This window comes from Pezoporus occidentalis, unplaced genomic scaffold (assembly GCF_034315485.1).
Source record: "Pezoporus occidentalis ecotype Australia unplaced genomic scaffold, CSIRO_AGI_Poc_V1 ctg10, whole genome shotgun sequence".
NCBI classification, from domain to species: Eukaryota; Metazoa; Chordata; class Aves; order Psittaciformes; family Psittacidae; genus Pezoporus; species Pezoporus occidentalis.
The window spans coordinates 8,468,203-8,487,791 of NW_026912779.1; the positions used below are offsets into that span (position 1 = coordinate 8,468,203).

The window sequence follows — 19,589 nt, forward strand, 5'->3', positions numbered from 1 at the left end:
AAAATGTTGAGTTACTGAGATAAAATGTATTTTCCTAAATTCAAATTCTAGTTTGTGTCTGACTAACTGGAATATTTGAACTCTCACTGTATCTATTTTTTATTCTGCTAGCTAGAGAAAGTGTGATTAGGTCCCCATCATATATTGCGTTTTATGAGCATAAGGGTTTCTTCAAAAATGATGAGAAAAGAATGGCAGGGAGGCAGAAGCACAAACCATGATGTGGTTTTAACAGTCCCGGTTAGCAAAGAGTGTAAATTGCTACAAATATTGCAGCAATTATTTTCAAGCCATATTTCTCCCCCTGTATCCTTTTCTCTGCCCTTTTCTCTAATGGCTGCTGCTATAGCGCAGTAGAGTCTATAAAGGTAAGAGCATCCCAGAAGAAAAAGAAAGAAACAGGCATATGCAGTCTGAGAATTATACATTAATCGGTACTGTAAGTATTGATTTTTCTCCTTTGTTTTTTTCTTACAGGGATGCAAGAGAAAGAGGAAACATCTGCAGAGCCTATGAAAGTTGACCTCGCATGTGAAGCGGCAGACGTTTCAAATAAGGATGGTATGCTGTTTTAAAACTGTAATTGTCCTGAAGCGGATACATAGCGTGCCTTTCTGGGCTTTGTTTGTACACTTCTCCCCTAAAACAAGAGTTACATTTATAATCTCTTCAGCTGAGTCTTCTTGAAGTTTACACAATCTCTACTGTCTTGGAAGTCTGTTGGAAGTACCTCTCAGTGCCGTAGCCCTGCTTTTCTAGTTGACTGTTTTTATGTGTTCCATTGGTATCTTCAGTCTGCCTGCCTTTTAACTACAAAATACTTTAGGCCCATTGTAATTCTGGTCTGGATATCAAATTGGCCAAGATATGTGTGGTTTCACACAGGAATTATAAGATACTGCTGAAGATTTCTGTGCTAGTGCCTGGCTCCATTGTGGGGCAGCTATTGGGTGTATAACCACTCTGACCTTGTATGTTGGCCTCCTTCTAGCTCAGAGCTGATTTCCCTTCCTCCTCCTCCTCCTTCAGAGTCCATGCCTAGCTGAGTCTGGTAGCAGATGGAAGTTCTCTCCCTAGGACATTTACTATTGATAAAGCTGTCACAATTTGGTTGATCCAGCAGCAGTTCCAGTCAGGTTTATGGACATTATCAACGCAGATCTCCTGATGTGGAAATGAAATTGTTTTGACACTGACCTTGGTGAGCAGATGACCCTGCTGTCTGGCAAAGCCCTGGCAGAGGCTGAGTAACAGGATGTTGCTTGAGCTCTGCAGTGCATAACGTATTCATAAACAAAAATAATTGTCCTTCTAGGGTCTTCCTGTATGTAAAGAAATAAGAGATGGGATCCACATTCTGGGGCTGAACTTTTGGTGAAACAGACCTTTATCACTCCTCTAGGTCAGGTCTTAGATCTTAACAGAGCTACGTGTGGGGTTTTCTTGGGTTTTACACAAAGCATCCTCTTTACTGCTCCAAATGGCAGTGGGTTTGGAATTGGGGTTCCAGTCCTTCTTTTATTACTGTAGACTTTATAACGAAGGCTGATTTTTAACTCCTCCTTTACCCTCTTCAACACTCACATAATAGAAATTCAAGGCATACTTTTTTTCTGCATTTCAAAGACAAAACAGTTCTATTCTTTTTGCTATTGATTACACAAGGAACCTAATGCTGATTCCTTTCTCTGATGTCAGATCATGCTGCAGGGTTTGAATCAGTGGCTGATTTCGATACTGGCCTGTAGGGAAGTTTTTGCAGGCACAAGGAAAGAAAGCATGTATAATTGGATTTCCTTTGCAAAAACATACTAGAGATAATGCTGTTACTATTAAGCATGCAGAATAAAGCCAAACCAGCCTTCTCTCCTCATCCTCTGAACAAACACACCAAAAAGTCATACTCCCATTAAAATACTTCAGTTTCGAAGCCTTGGAAGGATCTGGGCTGCTTAGTGAAAACAAGTCCAAATTTACTAAAAGAACATCTAAAGGGATTTCCCACTGGAAAGAAAAGTGGTCATATATCCATTGTAACATGTGCCATAGCACAGCACAGCTGGATCAGCCGACAGCTTCTGAAATGATGATCTTGATAGGTTTTTTTGTTTCCAGACTTGCTTATCCTATAAGGTCTTCTCCACATGTCATGCATCTTTTAACTTCCTTTTCTGTGATCTTTCCAAGCTGTATGAAAGGACAGGAAAAGGGTGTTTGCTATGGGTGCAGAAAAGTGCTCTGCTGTTCAGGGAAGTCTTCATTTCACTACAGCTTAAATTGCTTTTTGGGCTTATATTACAGGGGATTTTTCTTGTGGACATATATTATCTATTAAAAAAGATCAGAACAGAGGCAGGATCAAACTCCCCATGCTGTTTTACCTGAAGGGTTAAATTTTGCTGAAAAAAAAAAAGCCCTAACGTTTTTGAATGTAGTGGGTACTAGCTGAGATTTAAAAAAAAAAGGAAGCAAGAAAAAGGTTCTCTTTGACAGTAATTTTTATGTAAATTGCCTATTTTTTCTCTGGTCCCTTTCTTTCCGCCCCAGGAGAACTCATCGCTTCACAGCTGAAAGCACAAGCATATATCACCAGGTACCTCTTGGCAGCCTGGCTCTTGTGTTTTAATTTCATGTACCATGTCGCCGCGAAAAGCACTTTAGAGATGCAGAGGGTTTAGGCAGCTTGGGTGGATCTCAATCTTGGTTCATCTAGTGGGCAGGGCTGCAGTAGTGATACATTTCAGAAATGACTATTATTTGAAAGCTGTGTGTGATTCTCCATTGGGAAAGCTGTCAGAGGGTGGTCCCATAAACATGAATAGAGGCAAGTATGCAGGTTGCTACTGGCAATCTCCATTGGCCACTGGAGTGAAAACCCCTAGGTATTAAACTTCTTGTACCCAGGACAGATTACCTGATAAGTGTTTTTTAATGAAGACAAACCCCACCTTTGGTGATTGGCTTTCTAGATGTTTGTTCCCTGACAGCTGTCTTTTTTATTCTTCTCTTTTTTTTTTCCTTGATTCATGCCACCAAAGCTTTAAAGATTACTAAGACAGATGTTACTCTCCAGCTGGTATTAGGCGGATCAAACTCTTCCCTCCTTTCATAATGGGGTTACTCATTCTCCTTTATTATTTCAAGCTTGTGGAAAGCTGCATCCTGACTTGCTGACACAATAGGAGGAAAGAAAAAGATGAAGGCAGTGTCAAACCTGAAATTTCCTATTTCTTTTTCTCATAAGCTTGTGCAAGCTGATGAATGCGCCATCAGCAACCTCACCTTCATGTGATTCACCAAAGCTGTATAAAAGCAGGATCTCAAGAGCTAACACCCTTATGCTCGTTATGGTGTTGATGTAAAATCCAAGAAACAAGTAACTACCAAGTAAACAGGCGCATGTGTTTCATCACTGCACAGCAGGTTGAATTCAAGATAGATGGTTTTCTTTCTAGGCAGTCTGGAGTTACAGCTGAATGTGCTATAGCCAAGCTACATGGATGCAAGGAGGAAACATCGTTTAGCAAGTGGCTGAGTAAATAGGTTATGTTTGCAAGTAAGAGTCTGACCAAGGTCCTATTTCAATCAAGACAGTAATATTTTAGTGTCATCTGCCAGCCAGGTCTACAGCATAATATCCTGGGGTGGGGAAGTGCACTGGCTCTCTTGTAGATGACTAAACTTAGTTTTGCAGTCTCCTCTTTGCCTGTCTTCTCTACTTAGATGACACGCTGTGACTCCTGGCTAGCTGACCTTTAAGCACGTAGCTTTCTTGCAGGGGAGAGGCGGGATGACTTGCTGCCGATGCACGTCCACCAGCTCAGCAGTTGATGGATGAGAACTATTTGCTGGGTTATTTCTTCTCCTCTGCAGGGAACCTGCTTGCTTTTGAGGGAAGGGCCTTCCCTGGGCATAATTTAAGCAGCTTGTACATTGAGAGAGGAGGTACAGATAGGTCCTCCCCAGCAGGTCAAAATTAAAGGGAAAACAGAGTGCAGAAGATTGGTTGATTCCATTGCATGGGAATGTCCATTTCTGTCATAAAAAGCCCTATGAGAAGCTGCAGAAGGGGCAGCAGGTAAAACTGAATTTAGGAGATACACAGCCTCCTTGAACTTCAGGTGCTTCACTGAGCTGTTGGCTGTTGTAGCCTGTTATGGTAGGTGCAAAAATACCACTAACATAAGGCAGCAGTTTAACACCTCTAAAAGCATTGTTTAGTGGGGAGAGGACCACTCTTGGCTTTCAATCCAATCGGATGGAGCGTGCTCAGGGCTAACAGCATCATTCTGCCACTAACTCGTGCTGGGAGGCCACAAGGGCTGTGAGTCACATCCCTGCCGTACGTGGTGGCAGCTCTTCCATCTGCTCTTGCGGTAGGTGCTTCGCTGCTATGTTATTTTACAGCTAAATATAGTGGATTGTGGAGGTGGCCTCTCAGTGACATCTGTTGTTGGGGGTTCACCCAGTGGTCTGCAGAAGCTTATCTTTCAATTAGACCTTCCTGTCCCTACCAGCATTAAGGTAAAGAGCTGAGCATAGTCACAAACACATAGGATAAAGCTAATAGTGAAACCTGCTGGTGCTTTAGCGATCATGAGCCACCTCCCTGCTGCAGTGTGCATGCTTTTAGTGATGGTGATGCCTGGCTGCCATTTTCACTGCAAAATAGTGGGGCTCAGTGATTGCTCTTGCACCACTGGGGCTCCCATGTGCTTTCACGTTACCCTTGAAGCATGTCCCTCTATGTGATGTGCTATCAGCATGGCAGGGTTGTAGCCATAAATAAGGAAGGAGAAGGAGGTGTACTCATCTGGGATGCTGACAGAGCCTAGCCGCAGGTTTCAAACCAAGCTTCATTTTGCAGGAGCTCTCTGTAAAACATGAGTGAAGCTTTATAGTATTTTCAGAAGACCCAACCAGTGAAGCTGGCCAGCATGAAGAGGCTGGGAGAGGCTGCTCTTGTCAGTGTGCAGCAGCCTTCACTTAATGATTTTTTATTAAGCATCCTGTCTTTGCTGTGCAAATGCGGGTAAAGAACACAACATAGCTAAACACGATGTGCATCAGAGCACCATAATCAGGAGCAGATACATTTCTTATTATTCATTGCATACATCCAGGAAGCCATTTACGGTATCTGTTCTGCATATAGATAATGAATAATTTACAAATAATCCATCAAAACCCTAACAGGTGTATTGACATGATATTGATTCAGAAGGAGATCATACTGCCTGTCTGGAAGTAGCATAGTTATTGACTTTTTGGCTTTTCTTCCCTCCATCTTCCCTTAGTTTTCCAAACCTCCCATTGAGGTTTGAGGTTTTTCCCTGTCTCCCACATCAAATGACTTGTAATCTGCAGTTGATGCCACAACATAAAGTAAGGTTAGAGAAAGGGAAAAAAAATAGAGTCTTCATATAAATGGCTTCATACCAATTTATTGCAGAACAAATACTAAATATCAATCTTAAAAATCCACATGCTGAAGTAACCCTTTTATATTTAGCCTAGATGGGACCAATTACACCTCCCATAGTTTAGATGATATTTTTAGCAAAGGTCAGGCTGAAATGGGTTTAAGCTCTCTATTTAAATTATTTCTTATTTTTGGTAATTTTAAATAAAATATAAAAAGAAAAAGAAGATTGGTTTTGTAAATGGATAGTACACGAGTGAAACTGGTATGTGTAGGAGAATAGTGATGTTGCCCCTGAATCCTCTCCCAGGCTCCAGCAATTTGCAGTTCAAGGATGCCTGGAGGCAGAGTCAGCATCTCTTGTGACTGGAGATTGATCCATGTTCAGCCTGCAGCTCAGCCCCGGGTCCTGCTGGGGATTTTGGCTGAAGCCTGTGGATGTTCCAATCAGAGGGTTGAGACCACTTAGCCCAGAGGTCTGAATGACCCTCTGGAGGTACCTGTATCTTTGCCTGTGGCCTACAGAGGCAGAGGAGGGTCTTTGAGCTCTTGAGTTGGACACCTCGGTTGGCTGCCAAATTCAAACTGGGTGATGCAGACTCAAGGGAAAATCTAGATCCAGAGGCTGGTGTTTCTAGCAGTGCTGAAGCCTGTACCCTGGCAGCACTGCTCATCAGGCTTTCCATGGAACCGCATGTTAGGAGGAGTGGCCCGAGAGACCTTTTGTGGATTTATGGCATAGAATTTTTAATGCAATAAATGTCTCCTTTGGGTTAGAAGCAGTTATTACTCGATGTGATAAACTTAAGTATCATGAATACAATTTGATGATTGTCTCATTTTGTTTTCAGCTGAAATGAATAGTCAAGTTGAAAGTATAAATGATCCTAAGGAAACAGAGAGGGAAGCTTAAGTAACAGGTAAGACCTTTATGGCTATTACACACACCCACACCGTTTTCCGTTCGTTTTCTTTTTGAAAACATGCTTTAAAAATGACTGTAATTTTTTAGATAGAATTTACGCAAAGAAAAAGAGGAAGACAGAATTCAAAGGAAAAGAAAAAATTGTCTAATACAGCCCATATTACACCAAAAAATGAAAGCACCCAGTAGACTTGATTTGTCAAGTAAATATTATAGTAGCAGTCTGCAACTGTAATAGATTTAGACAGTACAGTCTTAGATCATGAGAAGGCAAGACAGCACCAAGAAAAGGAACAGAAGAGCAACTGAATGAACAAATGTTGGCATTGCTTAGGAAAATGACAGGCAATTTATAGTGGTTGGAACCAAGCTCAGTTCCGTACGATCTGTATTCTGGGAATAACAGTTCACGTCACAAGGGGTTTATTGCCTTTGGCTCTCCAATGCCTTAACGTCACATGTAGCAACAGCACTGAAAAACAAGGCAAAGTCAGCGAGCTGCCTTCTGGAGCTCTGCTGCCTTTTGGAGCTTTTTATGGCTTTCTGTGCTAAATGGTAGCGCTATGGCAGGAGCATGCAATGGTGATTATTGCAGCAGAGTTTGTCATAAACAGCCACACCCCTAGATAAAAACAGATAATTTGGTAGGGAGACAGAAGTCTGAGGCTCATCCCCAATTACAACAAGAAACAGTTGTCATTTCTCTTTTGAAAGTAGTTTTTAAGCATTAATGCACAGTGCTTCCTTTGGTGTAGTGTTGTTGTGAGATGCCAATTTCACATACAGCAAAATGTGTTATTTATTCTTATAATGGAATTTCATGTAGCTCAAGACCAAATCTAGCAGCTTTACAGTGGCAGCAGCTGCATCACAGAGATTTAAAATACAAGGTCTTATTACTGAGCCTAGCCCTTTGTCCTTGTCAGCACATAGGGGATGCGCTGCTGTACTGCTGGCGTGAGAAATAGGCCTGATGGGGTCCCTGGTAAAAAGTACTGAAGAAAAACTAGAAAAAGCCCTTACCATTAAAGTACAGCTTCCACAAGTCTTCCTTTTCCCCTAGCTTCTGGTTGGATGTTCTGTTCAATCAAAAAAGGAAGAGGAATTAATGGAATCTTTGTTAAAAATACAAGGAAAGGTTAATACCCTCCTGCAATTTAAAAGAATTATCTGATGATTTTTACTCCTTTCACTTGGCCTTTAGGTCTGTTTCATGCTGCATTTTCCCATGGAAATGAGTATCTGTGAATTCTTTGAGCTGGAGTAATTTTTGCTTTAGGAAGGCAGAGTTCACAGGAGTAATATCACAATTAGCAATCAATTAATAAATCTCTTCAGTTCCACTTGAAGACCTGGCTCTGCTGGCACCTTTGTAAAGCAAAGAGGCTTGAGCTGGGGCACACCATCTCTTCCTCGGCATTTTAATGGCATGTGTAGGATTAGAAGCAGGAATCAAATCCTTTGCAGCTCTCTATCAACGTCCTCCTGACACTGATGCCTCTGTTTTAATTGCAAGGAACAGGTCCCCAGGGAGGATTGATCAGCCTGTTAAATTTCATAGGGTTTCATTAGGGTCTTTCAGAGCCAAGGAAGTCCCTTTGCTGAGTCTGTTTAGTATTTTAATGTGTTGGGTTTAACATATGTGATCTAGCACCAAAGCACCCACGAGAGCTGGGGGTCTCTGATATCAGCCTAGATAGCATGGTGCAAGAAATCCTTATGATCACAATTTGCTATAGAGATAATAGTGACTGTTATATATAAACAGTGTGACACATATACGTGCTGCGTGTGACAGAAGAAGCAGCCATAGGTACATACTAGAAAGATGAGGCCTGGGTTCATGTGCAGATATTTGAAATTGTGCCTTTTGTTTCCTTTTTGTTTCCTATGTTTTCTCTCCCACACTGTGCCAAAGGAAGGATGCAGGAGAGGAAAGACCCGAGGAAACCAGACGGGCAGGCGCTGACATCCTATGGCATCATTCTTGGCAGAAAAGAGCATGCAGAGATGCTCCACGGGTTGGGAGGGAGGGAGCTTTGGGGGAATGACTCTTTGCTTTAATTTCTCTTTGTTCTTCATTGCATTTCGTTCTGTAAGCCTGTTAGAAAGAAACATGAGTTCCGAGTTCTAACAATGTTTTGCAATTATCCCTGCAATTACAACAGTTTCTTCTGAACTGTGGTCCCTGTCTTATATTGGGTCTCTTTTCCTCCTGCATCGTATCATGAGTAGCCTGTTTCCAGGCCCACCTGTTTTCTAGCATCTTTATCTTGTTTCCCAGTTGCAGTACTGTCTGCAGGCAACCTCTAGGAGCCAGCTTTCTCCTTCCCCTGCTTCCTATTTTTTTTTAACTCCTCCCTAGGATATAAATGGAAATCTTTGAGAACATGAGCTGCCACAAAGGATTATAATCTGCACACACTGATAAACAACCGCCCTCCTTGTGCTAGAGACTTGAAACACTAGATGCTCCAGAATCTCAGAGATATTGCTACAGACAGCCCTGCACGTTGCCCACCTCCAGGCTTGTCGGTGGGCAGCTTCTGCCGTCACCAGACAGCAGGTCATCATGTCCAAACCCTTGCTGCTAGAAGAGGCCGGATTCCCTTGAGTCTGTGCTAGAAGCAGAGTTTGCACATTAACTCAGTCATCCCAGTGCCTCAGGATCGCCTGAGGCTCTGTCCTTTCCCTTTCCCTCTGGCATGAGAAAGCTAACCTATGACCAGCCTGCCCTGTGCCATCTTCTTCTGTGGGTCCTACACATGAATAACTCACTGGGCCTCGAGCAAATCATTCCTGCTCTTTCCCATAGAATCAGTGCTGAAAGTATGAGCTGTAGGTATGGGTAGGCAACAGATACCTCCTCAGTCCTGCAAGTGACAGGATAACAGGCGCTCTGCATTCAAGGCATCTTTAAATACAGCTCCTGGCTTTAACAACTTCACACCGTATCTTGTGTGAGCCCTCATTATATCTTCTACTGCATATGCATGATCTCTTCCTTTTTTTTAATTTTTACAAAAAAGCAATTAGCAGCTATTTTGTCTCACCATATGTCAATTGTTCTGCCAGCAAATGCTGCGCTGAGACTTTTAGAAAAGGAACAAAAGGGTTTCACATACATTTCCCAACCGTGCTGTAACCAAAACCGATAGACGGTACACTCTGTGGAAGAGCACACAACCCGTGTCCAGGTTGTTTTCAAATACGGCTGATAATTTGATCATTACATAAGGAATGTAATTGATTATATTCTTTTTTTTTTCCCCAAATATGCATGAATCCCAAAATAGTTGTTTACTACCTGCCCAAAACAAAAAAGGGGGGGAGGGAAGTAAAAACCAAGGTAATATGTAGCTCTGTCCTCCTATGATGTGGGTTTATCCCAGCTAGATTTGGTGATAAATCATCTTCTGGTGTAACAGCAAGTCAAATGTGGCCATAATGCACCTAGCACTGGCTACAGCAGTTGATGACTCCCATCAGCAGCAGGTTAGTTAGAAAGGGTGTCATGACAAACAAGGGTTAGAAAGGGAAGCAAGAAAAGCCCCAGATTTCACTTGGAGAGTACAGCCCCTAAAAAGGCAGCCCCCTGCTTCCTTATGCATAGTTCCACCAAGTTTCCTTGTGGTGGGATCAGAAGAGTATTTCTATGTGCCAGCTCCTGTGGCATTTTAACCCAGGTGGCACTTGTGCTACAGAAGATCTTGAGGAGCTTCATCATCATGTATTTGTCCTGGAGATGAGGGAATGTGTAACTCTGAATTGGATCAACTGTGGAAGGAGTAAATGAGCTGGTGTAAAATCCTATAAATTGGGTTTATAATACTGCTAAGTTTACCTAAATTTGCTAAATACCACTCCTCTGGCCCTTGTCCTCCTCAGTGGGAGACCATGTAGTACATCTACATGGGTGCATCCTGTATGTTCCTGTATATTTTCCACAGTGGTTAACTTTGTTCGAAACAGCCTGTCCTGATGTGTGGGGCAGGAGTGGATAAATACCTTGGGAGGAAGGGGAGTAAATGCACTGGGCACCTGTCCTCTCAATTCCCATTTTGTGTGTGAAAAGACCAGGACTGCAGGGCTCCCTCTATGTAGGTAAGTGAGGGAATTAAGCCTGCAGGGTGGGGAATGAACTGGGCAAGCTCAACTTTGAGCTGTGTGATATGTTGAGGAGATCCAAGGTGGGTAGATCATCAGGTGCATCACATCAGACACTAATCCCCGACAGTAATTTCATTACACTTTTCATTTCATCTTGGTCCTCAAACAGCAGTGAGTCTTTGAAATCATGAACCAAGGATGGAGCAGCAAAGCATGAAGCCCAGGTAGGAAGTGTAAAAGCAAGCAAACATAGGAGTTGATAAAGTCCTTACAGGACAATTTGCAGCTGTGTCTCTAGGGTTTGTCTCTTCAGGTGTGTTTTGCTTTGAGGTGTGTGGGGGGTTCACTAGTCATAAGGTGAGTACAGTTTGGCAGCATGAGTACTTCAGCTGAGTTAGTAGTTGGGGCTGGAGCTGTGCCCCTCGATGCAGTCTCCACCATTCTTGCTGGAGCTGCAGAGGTGCAGGGAGATGATTTTGTGGAAGAGCAAGATTCACATCAGATCACCCCGCAGGGACTTACACCAAGGATTTTGTTTTAAACCCAAAATGTGTTTGCAGTAGGTGGCATAAAGGAACTAGCAGCCCTTTGGTGCTCATGTTTGCATACAGAGTATCAGGCTCTGCTTGATGGTTATTTCTCCTATGTCTGGAAGCACTCATCCCTACCATTAGACGCAGTATTCCTCAGGCTGTGACTGCTGCAATGACGAATGGGTTTCCTTCCACGTAGACATCCAAAGGGGATGTTTGAGAGAGTCTGTAATAACAGGTCACACGTTTGCTGCAACTAATTGTCAATCTTTCTCTAAAGCACTGAGAAAGCCTCTCTGTGAATTAACACTGTTCTGCTTTAGGCACTTGAATAAAAAATATAATTAAAACAACAACAACAACAAAGACTTTTCTCTATATGCAGTGCATGCCGGCTTTGCTTTTGGAATTACAAACTTAACAGAGTATGCAGATCTATTTTCTTGGGGAATAAGGGTTTTTTTCATATGGTTCATCCAGGATTTGCCTTACCCTGACATTTGTGATATAAATGAACATTTTAAGAAAATAATAATTAAAAAAGTAATTTTATTGATCCAAAAATATGTTTTTACGTCAGTGCAAAGAAGTGTAGACTGTTGCTTGCAAAATGTCTTCTAATAGATGGTCTAGCACCTCTATCAATTAACACATGCCTCTTCTGTTACTCTCCCACTCACATGCTCAGTTTGCCTCCAAGTCTTATTTTTCCTTTGTCTGTGCCACGTATTGGAGAACTTAAAGAACTGATGCCTTCATACTATGATGTTTGTTAAAGTGAAACATTAATAAAGCTTGTCCTGAAGCCAAGGAGATGCGACTCGTGTGTTTATTCCCTCCTCACTGATTGTGTAGGGGTTGTTTTGGTTATCACTGGGGCATATTTCAGCTTGGACAGAGCAACCAACTGGGTCCTCATTTCATATTGTTCACTTGATGGTGGAATCTGAACTGACTCTTCGGAGGGATTTTTGGACAGCAGCAGCAAAGGGTGAGAACAGGGACTTTGCACCCTGTAGGACAAAAAAGGAGTTGGTCCCATGGCCGCACCAGTGATGTTATAAAACCCACTCCAGCAGATGTACCAGTACTAAATCCCAGACATCTATCATCTGGCAAAGAATACTCCCAAATATGCAATCCATAGGTATCACAGAGAACACGCAGCGTACACAGGATGTTATCTGCTCTTTGTGCTGTCACTTCTTTCAAGACTAATCAGTAGAAGATATTGCAAAGGTCAGGAAGGTGGCTTTTTTCTTCCCATGGCACCAGTGTAGATGAAAACACACATACAGACCATCACTCTTCTTATCCAAGGCCAAGGATTTAATCATTGATAACTGAAGTTAGGGGGGTGGCTCTGTGTGTTCAAAGCCCCGCAACGGATGGATTCCCTCTCTGAAATCTGACCTTTCCTTGCCTGAAACCTTCTGACTGCCAGATGGAAAAGGAAAAGGCACAGGAGACACGTGGCAGTGGGGAATGCCTGCCTTTTTGCTTGATGCAGGACCCAACTGTCATGTACAGTCTTGGTAGCATGAGCTAACCTGAGAGAGAGAAATGCCAACAGTCGCTGTAACACAGCATTTTGCTGGATTCAGTTCAAGAACTCTGTTTTCACTGTATCTGAAGAACTGCACAGCCTAGAAGGAGGCGCACGCTTTCCCCATCCTGAAGACTGTTTCTGCTGCAAGGGGATGTTTTTGTCCGTGGCAAATGTATATGTTTAAAAGGAGAAAAATAAATTCATCTCTCATCTAGGAACAAGTACTATCTCTCCCACCCATTTTGAATAGCACAGGGTCAAGAGGAAAACCTCTGTTTCGAAGATGAAGAAGGCACATGGTTGAGGCTGCTCAGCCTTGCAGCAATGGGTGTTTGTCCAGATGTCATGGATTAGGCAAGGAGCAGGTGAGTCTGCTAGGCTGAGATGAGCAATAAACTATCCTTGGTTATACTCTGGCTGCTGCTGGCCAGATTGGGACTTCCCCTTCCACATCTTGTTTGGGAAGGTGGTAGATTGTGGCTGGGGAAGTCTTGTGCTGAGCTGATAACATCAGAGGTCACTGAAAGTCTGGAGGCCCGGTTACCACGTTTCCTGCTCAGCCTTCTTAGAGAGATTCTCCAAGAGGAACTGAGTTGCCTTTCAGGATTTCCTTGTGAACCTACCACTCCTCAGAGAGCTCTGTGTATGCCTTAAATTGGCTTTCATTCTTCACCCCCCGCCTCCCTCTCCTCTTGCACAGAAGCTTCCAAAGGGGTCTTTATGACCTCGATCTATCTCTTACGGTGAAAACTGTGTTTTGGGATTTTAATTAGGCTTGAATTGGTCTTTTTTTATTTTTTTTTAAATAAAATTGTCAGGAGACATTTAAATACCCTAAGTTCTCCTTCCATTAGAATTGTCGGCAACCCTTTAAAGTAAGTGGCAAATCACCGTTAATTCCTTCGGAATTCACTGATAAAACATTTATCGTGATGAATTCCTGTAGAAAAAAAAAGAAGGGAGGTGGGGAGATTCCTGATGAAAACGCAGCCGGTGGAGGATGTCCTTAGGGAGGCTGCTCCATCTGGTGGCAGCTCAGGCAGCCTGTCGCTGTGGGGTACTGCTTGCATGAGTCAGATGAGGTTTCTTTCGTGTTTAAACCTGTTGAGCATCGCCCTCTCCTCGGTAGAAGGGCACACACATGTGCACGTGGTGGACATTGGAATGTCTTTGTGTCTGCCACAGAGAATTTTCACCTTCCCATTGCTCCTGGTGCAAAGACGCGCATTGCCCAAAGCCAGCTCTGAACCCAGCTCACCAAGCATGCAGGAGGTCTGCAACTCAGTGGTTGCGTTGGTGCTGTGAGCTGAAATAAGCCTTGTCTCAAGGAGTTCAGCAAGCTCTTGGAGGGAGCAGTGCTAGAGGAGCTTCACAGGACTCCTGTGATGCCAGGTAAGTGTGCTCACCACAGGAAGGGGATGTTGCAAGATTGCAGAGCAAGTGGCACCTGGTTAACCTAAATTGCGTTATAGTACAGGTTGTATAGTCCAGTCAATGTGCCTGGACACGTCTCACCTAGAAATGATATCACTGAGAAAACAGGATTGTGATCAAGTTTGGTTTCCAACAGAAAGAAATGATGGTGTTCAGCAGCAAACTGTAGACAATAACCCCCTCCACCCCTTAGAACTGGTGTTTAGTCAATGCGATTGCTCAAGGAAAAGGGCAAGGAGGTCAAGCCTTGCAAGAACCACCTTGCTGTCCCAAAGTAGCGCAGTGCAGGGGAGACCAGAACAAGCCTGTAGTAATATCATTCAGCAGGAGCCTCGGAAGCAGCACCACCACCAGTGCTGGGTTTTGCACAGCCCAGGGAGACGGGTGGGTCTGTGCCGCATACTTCCAACTCCTACTCGTTTCACACCAGCTACTGAGCACCTGCTCACTTGAAGCATCCTTCTGGAAGGGAAGCATAAGCCTAAACTTGATTTTTAGTTTCATTTTTCCTTTTTATCCCCTGTTCTCTGCCAACCCAGGAAATCAGTTTTGGAATAGAAGGGTGAACAGCAAACAATGGAACACAGACAGATCAAATCATGAGACAGCTGAAATGAGCAGCAAACAGGTGAGCCCACCAACCCAGAGGCATCCTGAATTTGAAACTCTCTTCTCTGCCCTGCAAGTCACATCACCACCACACTGGGGGGGTAAAGAGGGGGTTATATTTGCACAGGAAAGGGAAATTGGAGAGACATATAGTGTGTACATAAAAGACAATTCATCTAACATACATAATCTAGTTCATATTCTAATACAAAATATTAGACATAGAATATATAGTATGCACTGTATGTAGTATAATTGCAGGGAACGAGATGGAATTGCAGGGGATTACAAGGAAAGGCAGGAAATGGTGGAGAATGGTGGGGAATGCTTGTGAATTGCCTGGATATACACTACATAATACATGATGTGGTATATATGCTGTATCTACTATCTGTCAGAGATGTATAGTTAATAATATTATTTTAGATTGTATAGTTTAATTATATACTTTACATACTCTATCTAATTCAGTTACATAACCTTTGTACTCTATAGAAAACTTGGTTTAGATCAAATTTGGTTCTATACACCCTGTAAACAATAAAGGTAAAGGCTGTAGCATAGAGTAAATATATAGTATCCTGTATGTAAATACTATGTAACCTATACCCTACAGGTACCATCTAGTATGGAGTTTATATCAGCAATCTACTAAAAATGCTATGTTCTAGACCACATATTATAGGTAACATAGATACCATGTACTGTTTAATAGTCGGTGTTTGATATATTCTACAATATAATAGTGGCATTTTATGTAGTATGTATGTAACTGGAGCTATATCTGTACAGAAGAGTCTATATTATGTAGTATATTATCTCTATTCTATAGTATCCTGAGATGTGTACTATTCCTATATATTTTACTGTTTCATTCAAAACAGTAATTATACCATCATACTACATATGCTGTATATTATATATACTACACATACGTAGTCTGTGGTAAATACATACAGCATTACTGGATGCATAAACATGGTATATACATGTAGTAGGTACATCTGTGGAAACTGAGAGTTGAGAGCTTACAGAAGATACACGCTAGCCATAATTCTTGGTGTAAGTATATAGACACTCCATACGTATGCTCTGTGACATATACATATGTACATAAGGTGTATGTATACAGGATTCTGTGTGTGTACCTACTAAGGAGATACATACTGTGTGTATATATGTGTACCTGTCCCAAGAGGTGAGCGGCTGTCTGTGCATCCCCATATCCAAGTGCCTCCTCTCTCTGCCCACAGAAAACCTAGGGTGGAAAAACCCCACTCCAAACCCAAAGCAAAACACTCCAACAATTTGACACAAGAGCATTTTCCTTTTTATGTGTGGGCTTGTGGGTTGCAGGCTTGTTTTGCTGGATGAACCAGTGCTTCTGATGAAACCTCAACATCCCTTTCCATCAACCCGCAGATATAATACATTGGGAAGCAGGCAGCGCTGTACAGAGTAGTTACAAGATAGTGACAGAAAGAGAAAGGATCTTACAAATGGAGAGCTCTGGGCTGTACAGCAATTCCACAGTCTAAGGTAGAGAAAGGGAGAAATAAACTGCCCTGCAATCAGGTCAGTTCTCTGCACAAAATGGAGGGGAAAGCAGGCTCTACTGCTGCATTTCAGCATCCTCTGCACAAAGCAGAAAGCAGCAACAAAAATCTGCCTCTGAATTGATGTGTCTCCAGTGCAGATCCAACAGGAACAGGGGGAGCAACCTCTTGCTGTGGCTGAGGGCTGCCCCATTTCATTTCTGCAGTGATGTGCCTGCTGCAGTAATATAGAAATGGCACAGTCAGTGCTGATGGGCACCTACTTATCCTGCACAAGACATCCTGCGCCAAGGGCAAGGTGATAAGAGCCAAGTACAAGGCCTCCTGGTCCTGCACACTGTTCAGGGAGTATTGAGGCCAAGAGGCTTTTGGAAGCAGCCCCTCAGCTGAGAGCAGGAAGGCAGAAGACTTTTGCCCAAGCAGCTCAGTTGGCATATTCCCCATAATCAAAAGGGAAGGACTGACTAGAGGCCATGCCACCTCACACATCCCCATACCACCACCTGGCTTTTCAGACCAATGTATGAATGCCATCAGACATTGATGTAGTTACATTGATTCACCACCATACTGAAGTCCTTGCAATTAGTATCGAGCCCAATAAGTACCCAGCACACACTGCAGAGCAAGTGTGCTTGCCCACTTGAGTCTATGGAACCACTCCTGTGAAGCCATTCAGTGCTCTTGGTCCTTGCTGTCTAGATATCAAGACTTGCCCAATCATAACGTTTCTGCATGTGGCCACTCCACTACCACATGCAGAAATAAGCTGCACAGAATGGCAGCCCTCCTACCAGGCAAGTTATAAGCAAGACTGCTGCTGCCTACCTAAAAGAAACTTAACTTCTCAGCCTCACATCAGCCCAGAGAACAAACATCCCTGTGGATCCTGGTGCTTCACCGTGACCACAGAAGGAGGGGAGTTGCAATGACAAATCCCTCCTTCCCCGCCTCACAAGACCTGATTCAAACTGCAAAACTCACCAGAACATCTCAGGGTGCTGCACTCCACTGCTGCCAAGTGTCTCACCACAGTCCTCAGAGCCCTGGCCGTCCCTACAAGCTCTTTGCTCTGGACAGCAGATGAACTCCAGTCCCCAACCAATGGTCTTTGCACCATAGAATCATAGAACAGTTATGGTTGGAAAGGACCTTAAGATCATCCAGTTCCAACCCCCCTGCCATGGGCAGGGAAACCTCACACTAAACCATGTCACCCAAGGCTCTGTCCAACCTGGCCTTGAACACTGCCAGGGATGGAGCATTCACAGCTTCCCTGGGCAACCCATTCCAGTGCCTCACCACCCTTACAGTAAAGAACTTCTTCCTTATATCCAATCTAAACTTCCCCTGTTTAACTTTTAACCCGTTACCCCTTGTCCTATCACTACAGTCCGTAATGATGAATCCCTCCCCAGCATCCCTATAGGCCCCTTCAGATACTGGAAGGCTGCTATGAGGTCTCCACGCAGCCTTCTCTTCTCCAGGCTGAACAGCCCCAACTTCCTCAGCCTGTCTTCATATGGGAGGTGCTCCAGTCCCCTGATCATCTTCGTGGCCCTTCTCTGGACTTGTTCCAACAGTTCCATGTCCTTTTTATGTTGAGGACACCAGAACTTGAATAGTGGCTATTTATCTGAGCTAAAGCTATAGGCATTGTGGGTTTGTTGCTTCACATCTCTGGAAATGAGATCCATGTCTCCCTCAGTAAGTTAAGTAGATTTGTGCCATCATCTAAAGACAGAAACCAAAGCTTAAAAAACCTGGATAACAAGAAGCATTTTTTGTTTGTTTCCAGTCAAATATAAAAGAGAAAAATACAAAACTTTTACTGACAAATGTAAAAGACAAACGTAAAGTTTAATTTAAAAACAAACTAATAAAAAAGGCTGCAATCCCCTCTGGTTTTACCCTGTCACACAGAGCGAGCATGACAAAACCTGTGATAAAGAGAAAATTGTCTGGCAAAGCTGCACACTTGTTTCTTCCCCTGCTGCAAAGGGGAGGCTGTGGAGTGCCCTTTTTTCCCCTGGGCTGTGTTTGTTAATACACAGTTGGACACAGGGACAGCAAAAAATTATATAGGCTGGTGGGTGCCACATCAGCCATTGAGCTCCAGGCAGCCAGCCACCAACCCCATCCCAGAGCCAAGGGCTCCGAAACAGCAGCCCTTGCCCAAAATTCAGGCCAAAGGCCCATCAGGAGCCTGGCAAATCTGAGCAGGAGGCAGATGTGAATGGCTGCGTGCCTGGGAAGAAGGGATGGGAAACGTGACAGCGGCAGGAACATCGATCCGGCCACGGAGCTCGCATGGCAGCCCAGCAGTGTGACCCAAGGAAAAGCAGAGTGCTTTTCATTACCTGTTAGCTGAAAAGAGATTTGGAGCTGTGAGCAATGGAGATGCCTCCTGGTGGTTTAGCCTCGCTGTGGATGGAGAAAATAGGACTGAGATGAATCGCTGTTTCCTTCCCTGCAAAGGAAGAGCCCGGCTCGCCAGCAATTCCTGCTGCTGGTGGAGACACCCTGCAAGACCCCCCCTGCACTGGCTGACCTCTGGTGTCAAGCAAGAGCAATGCCATAACTGCAGTCATTCCTGCTAAAGCTCCGGCTTGCACTGCCGAACGCCCAGAAAGGGAGGCTTAGGGATGGGTTATTTTGCCAGTGCCTGAGCCGAGGGTGACTCCAGCCTGCCTGAAACAGGGGGGGCATCCTGTGCCCTTCCCACACAGCTGATATTTTATCACCATTAACCCCAAAGCTACAGCTGAAATTCAGGACCTCTGTGTGTTTCACCAAGTTGTGTTTGCCTGTATCACTTCTATCCAAACGTGCTTAGCAGACTGAGCAGGTATTTCAGTTCTAGCCCCATTGACTTACAAAAGTGTCTAGAAAGAGAGTAGAATCGCAGAAGTTCTCAGCATCTCCCAAGAAGTGTAAGGGGTTGAAGGCAGAAAATGCCAGTTTTGGTCTAGAATTGCTACAGAACAGACTCCTCTAGTCAAGCTCCCTATCCCCAAAGACCTGTTGGGTGAGGTGATGTCCCAAAACCACCTGCAAATGCTGGGATGCCCCAGTTATGCTGGGCTCCTGTGATCCTCTCTTCCTCATCTTGAACCTGAACCTCAGGGAACAGGGGGTGCTGTTGTTTAAGCCAGCATGAAATGAACAAAGAGCTTGTCTTGCAGCCACTCATATGGCACAACCTAATTCTGTCTGCAGTCAGCTTGAACATAAACCTGTTGTTCTCAGTGAAGCCCCAGCACCTTACACAGAAATAAGACACAGCCCCCTATTTAACTGATCCTGTCTTTACATCCTTTCTCTAAAGCAGCTTGTTTCAAGGGCATGAAATACCCATTAAAGAGAGGTATCAGGAGCACCTTCTGGTCCCCAAAAGATACCATAAAAAAAGATGGTTTAAGCACTGTGGTAATTATTAAACAAACCACCC

The 19,589-nt window shown here is 43.7% G+C and overlaps 1 protein-coding gene across 6 annotated transcripts in view; it reads left to right on the forward strand.

Annotated features, from left to right (window-relative positions):
• MACROD2 (mono-ADP ribosylhydrolase 2) overlaps positions 1-11,800 on the forward strand; it is an 895,555-nt gene extending 883,755 nt beyond the window's left edge. For 3 of the 6 annotated variants that reach the window (XM_062610811.1, XM_062610786.1, XM_062610797.1), the window contains 3 exons: positions 478-561; positions 6,274-6,342; positions 8,266-11,800. In XM_062610811.1, coding sequence (XP_062466795.1) covers positions 478-561; positions 6,274-6,335 — 146 coding nt within the window. In that variant the 3' untranslated portion in view covers positions 6,336-6,342; positions 8,266-11,800. The remainder of the gene's footprint in view (positions 1-477; positions 562-6,273; positions 6,343-8,265) is intronic. The other 3 variants (XM_062610792.1, XM_062610793.1, XM_062610804.1) reach the window with 3 other exon arrangements.
• Positions 11,801-19,589: the final 7,789 nt, after the last annotated feature.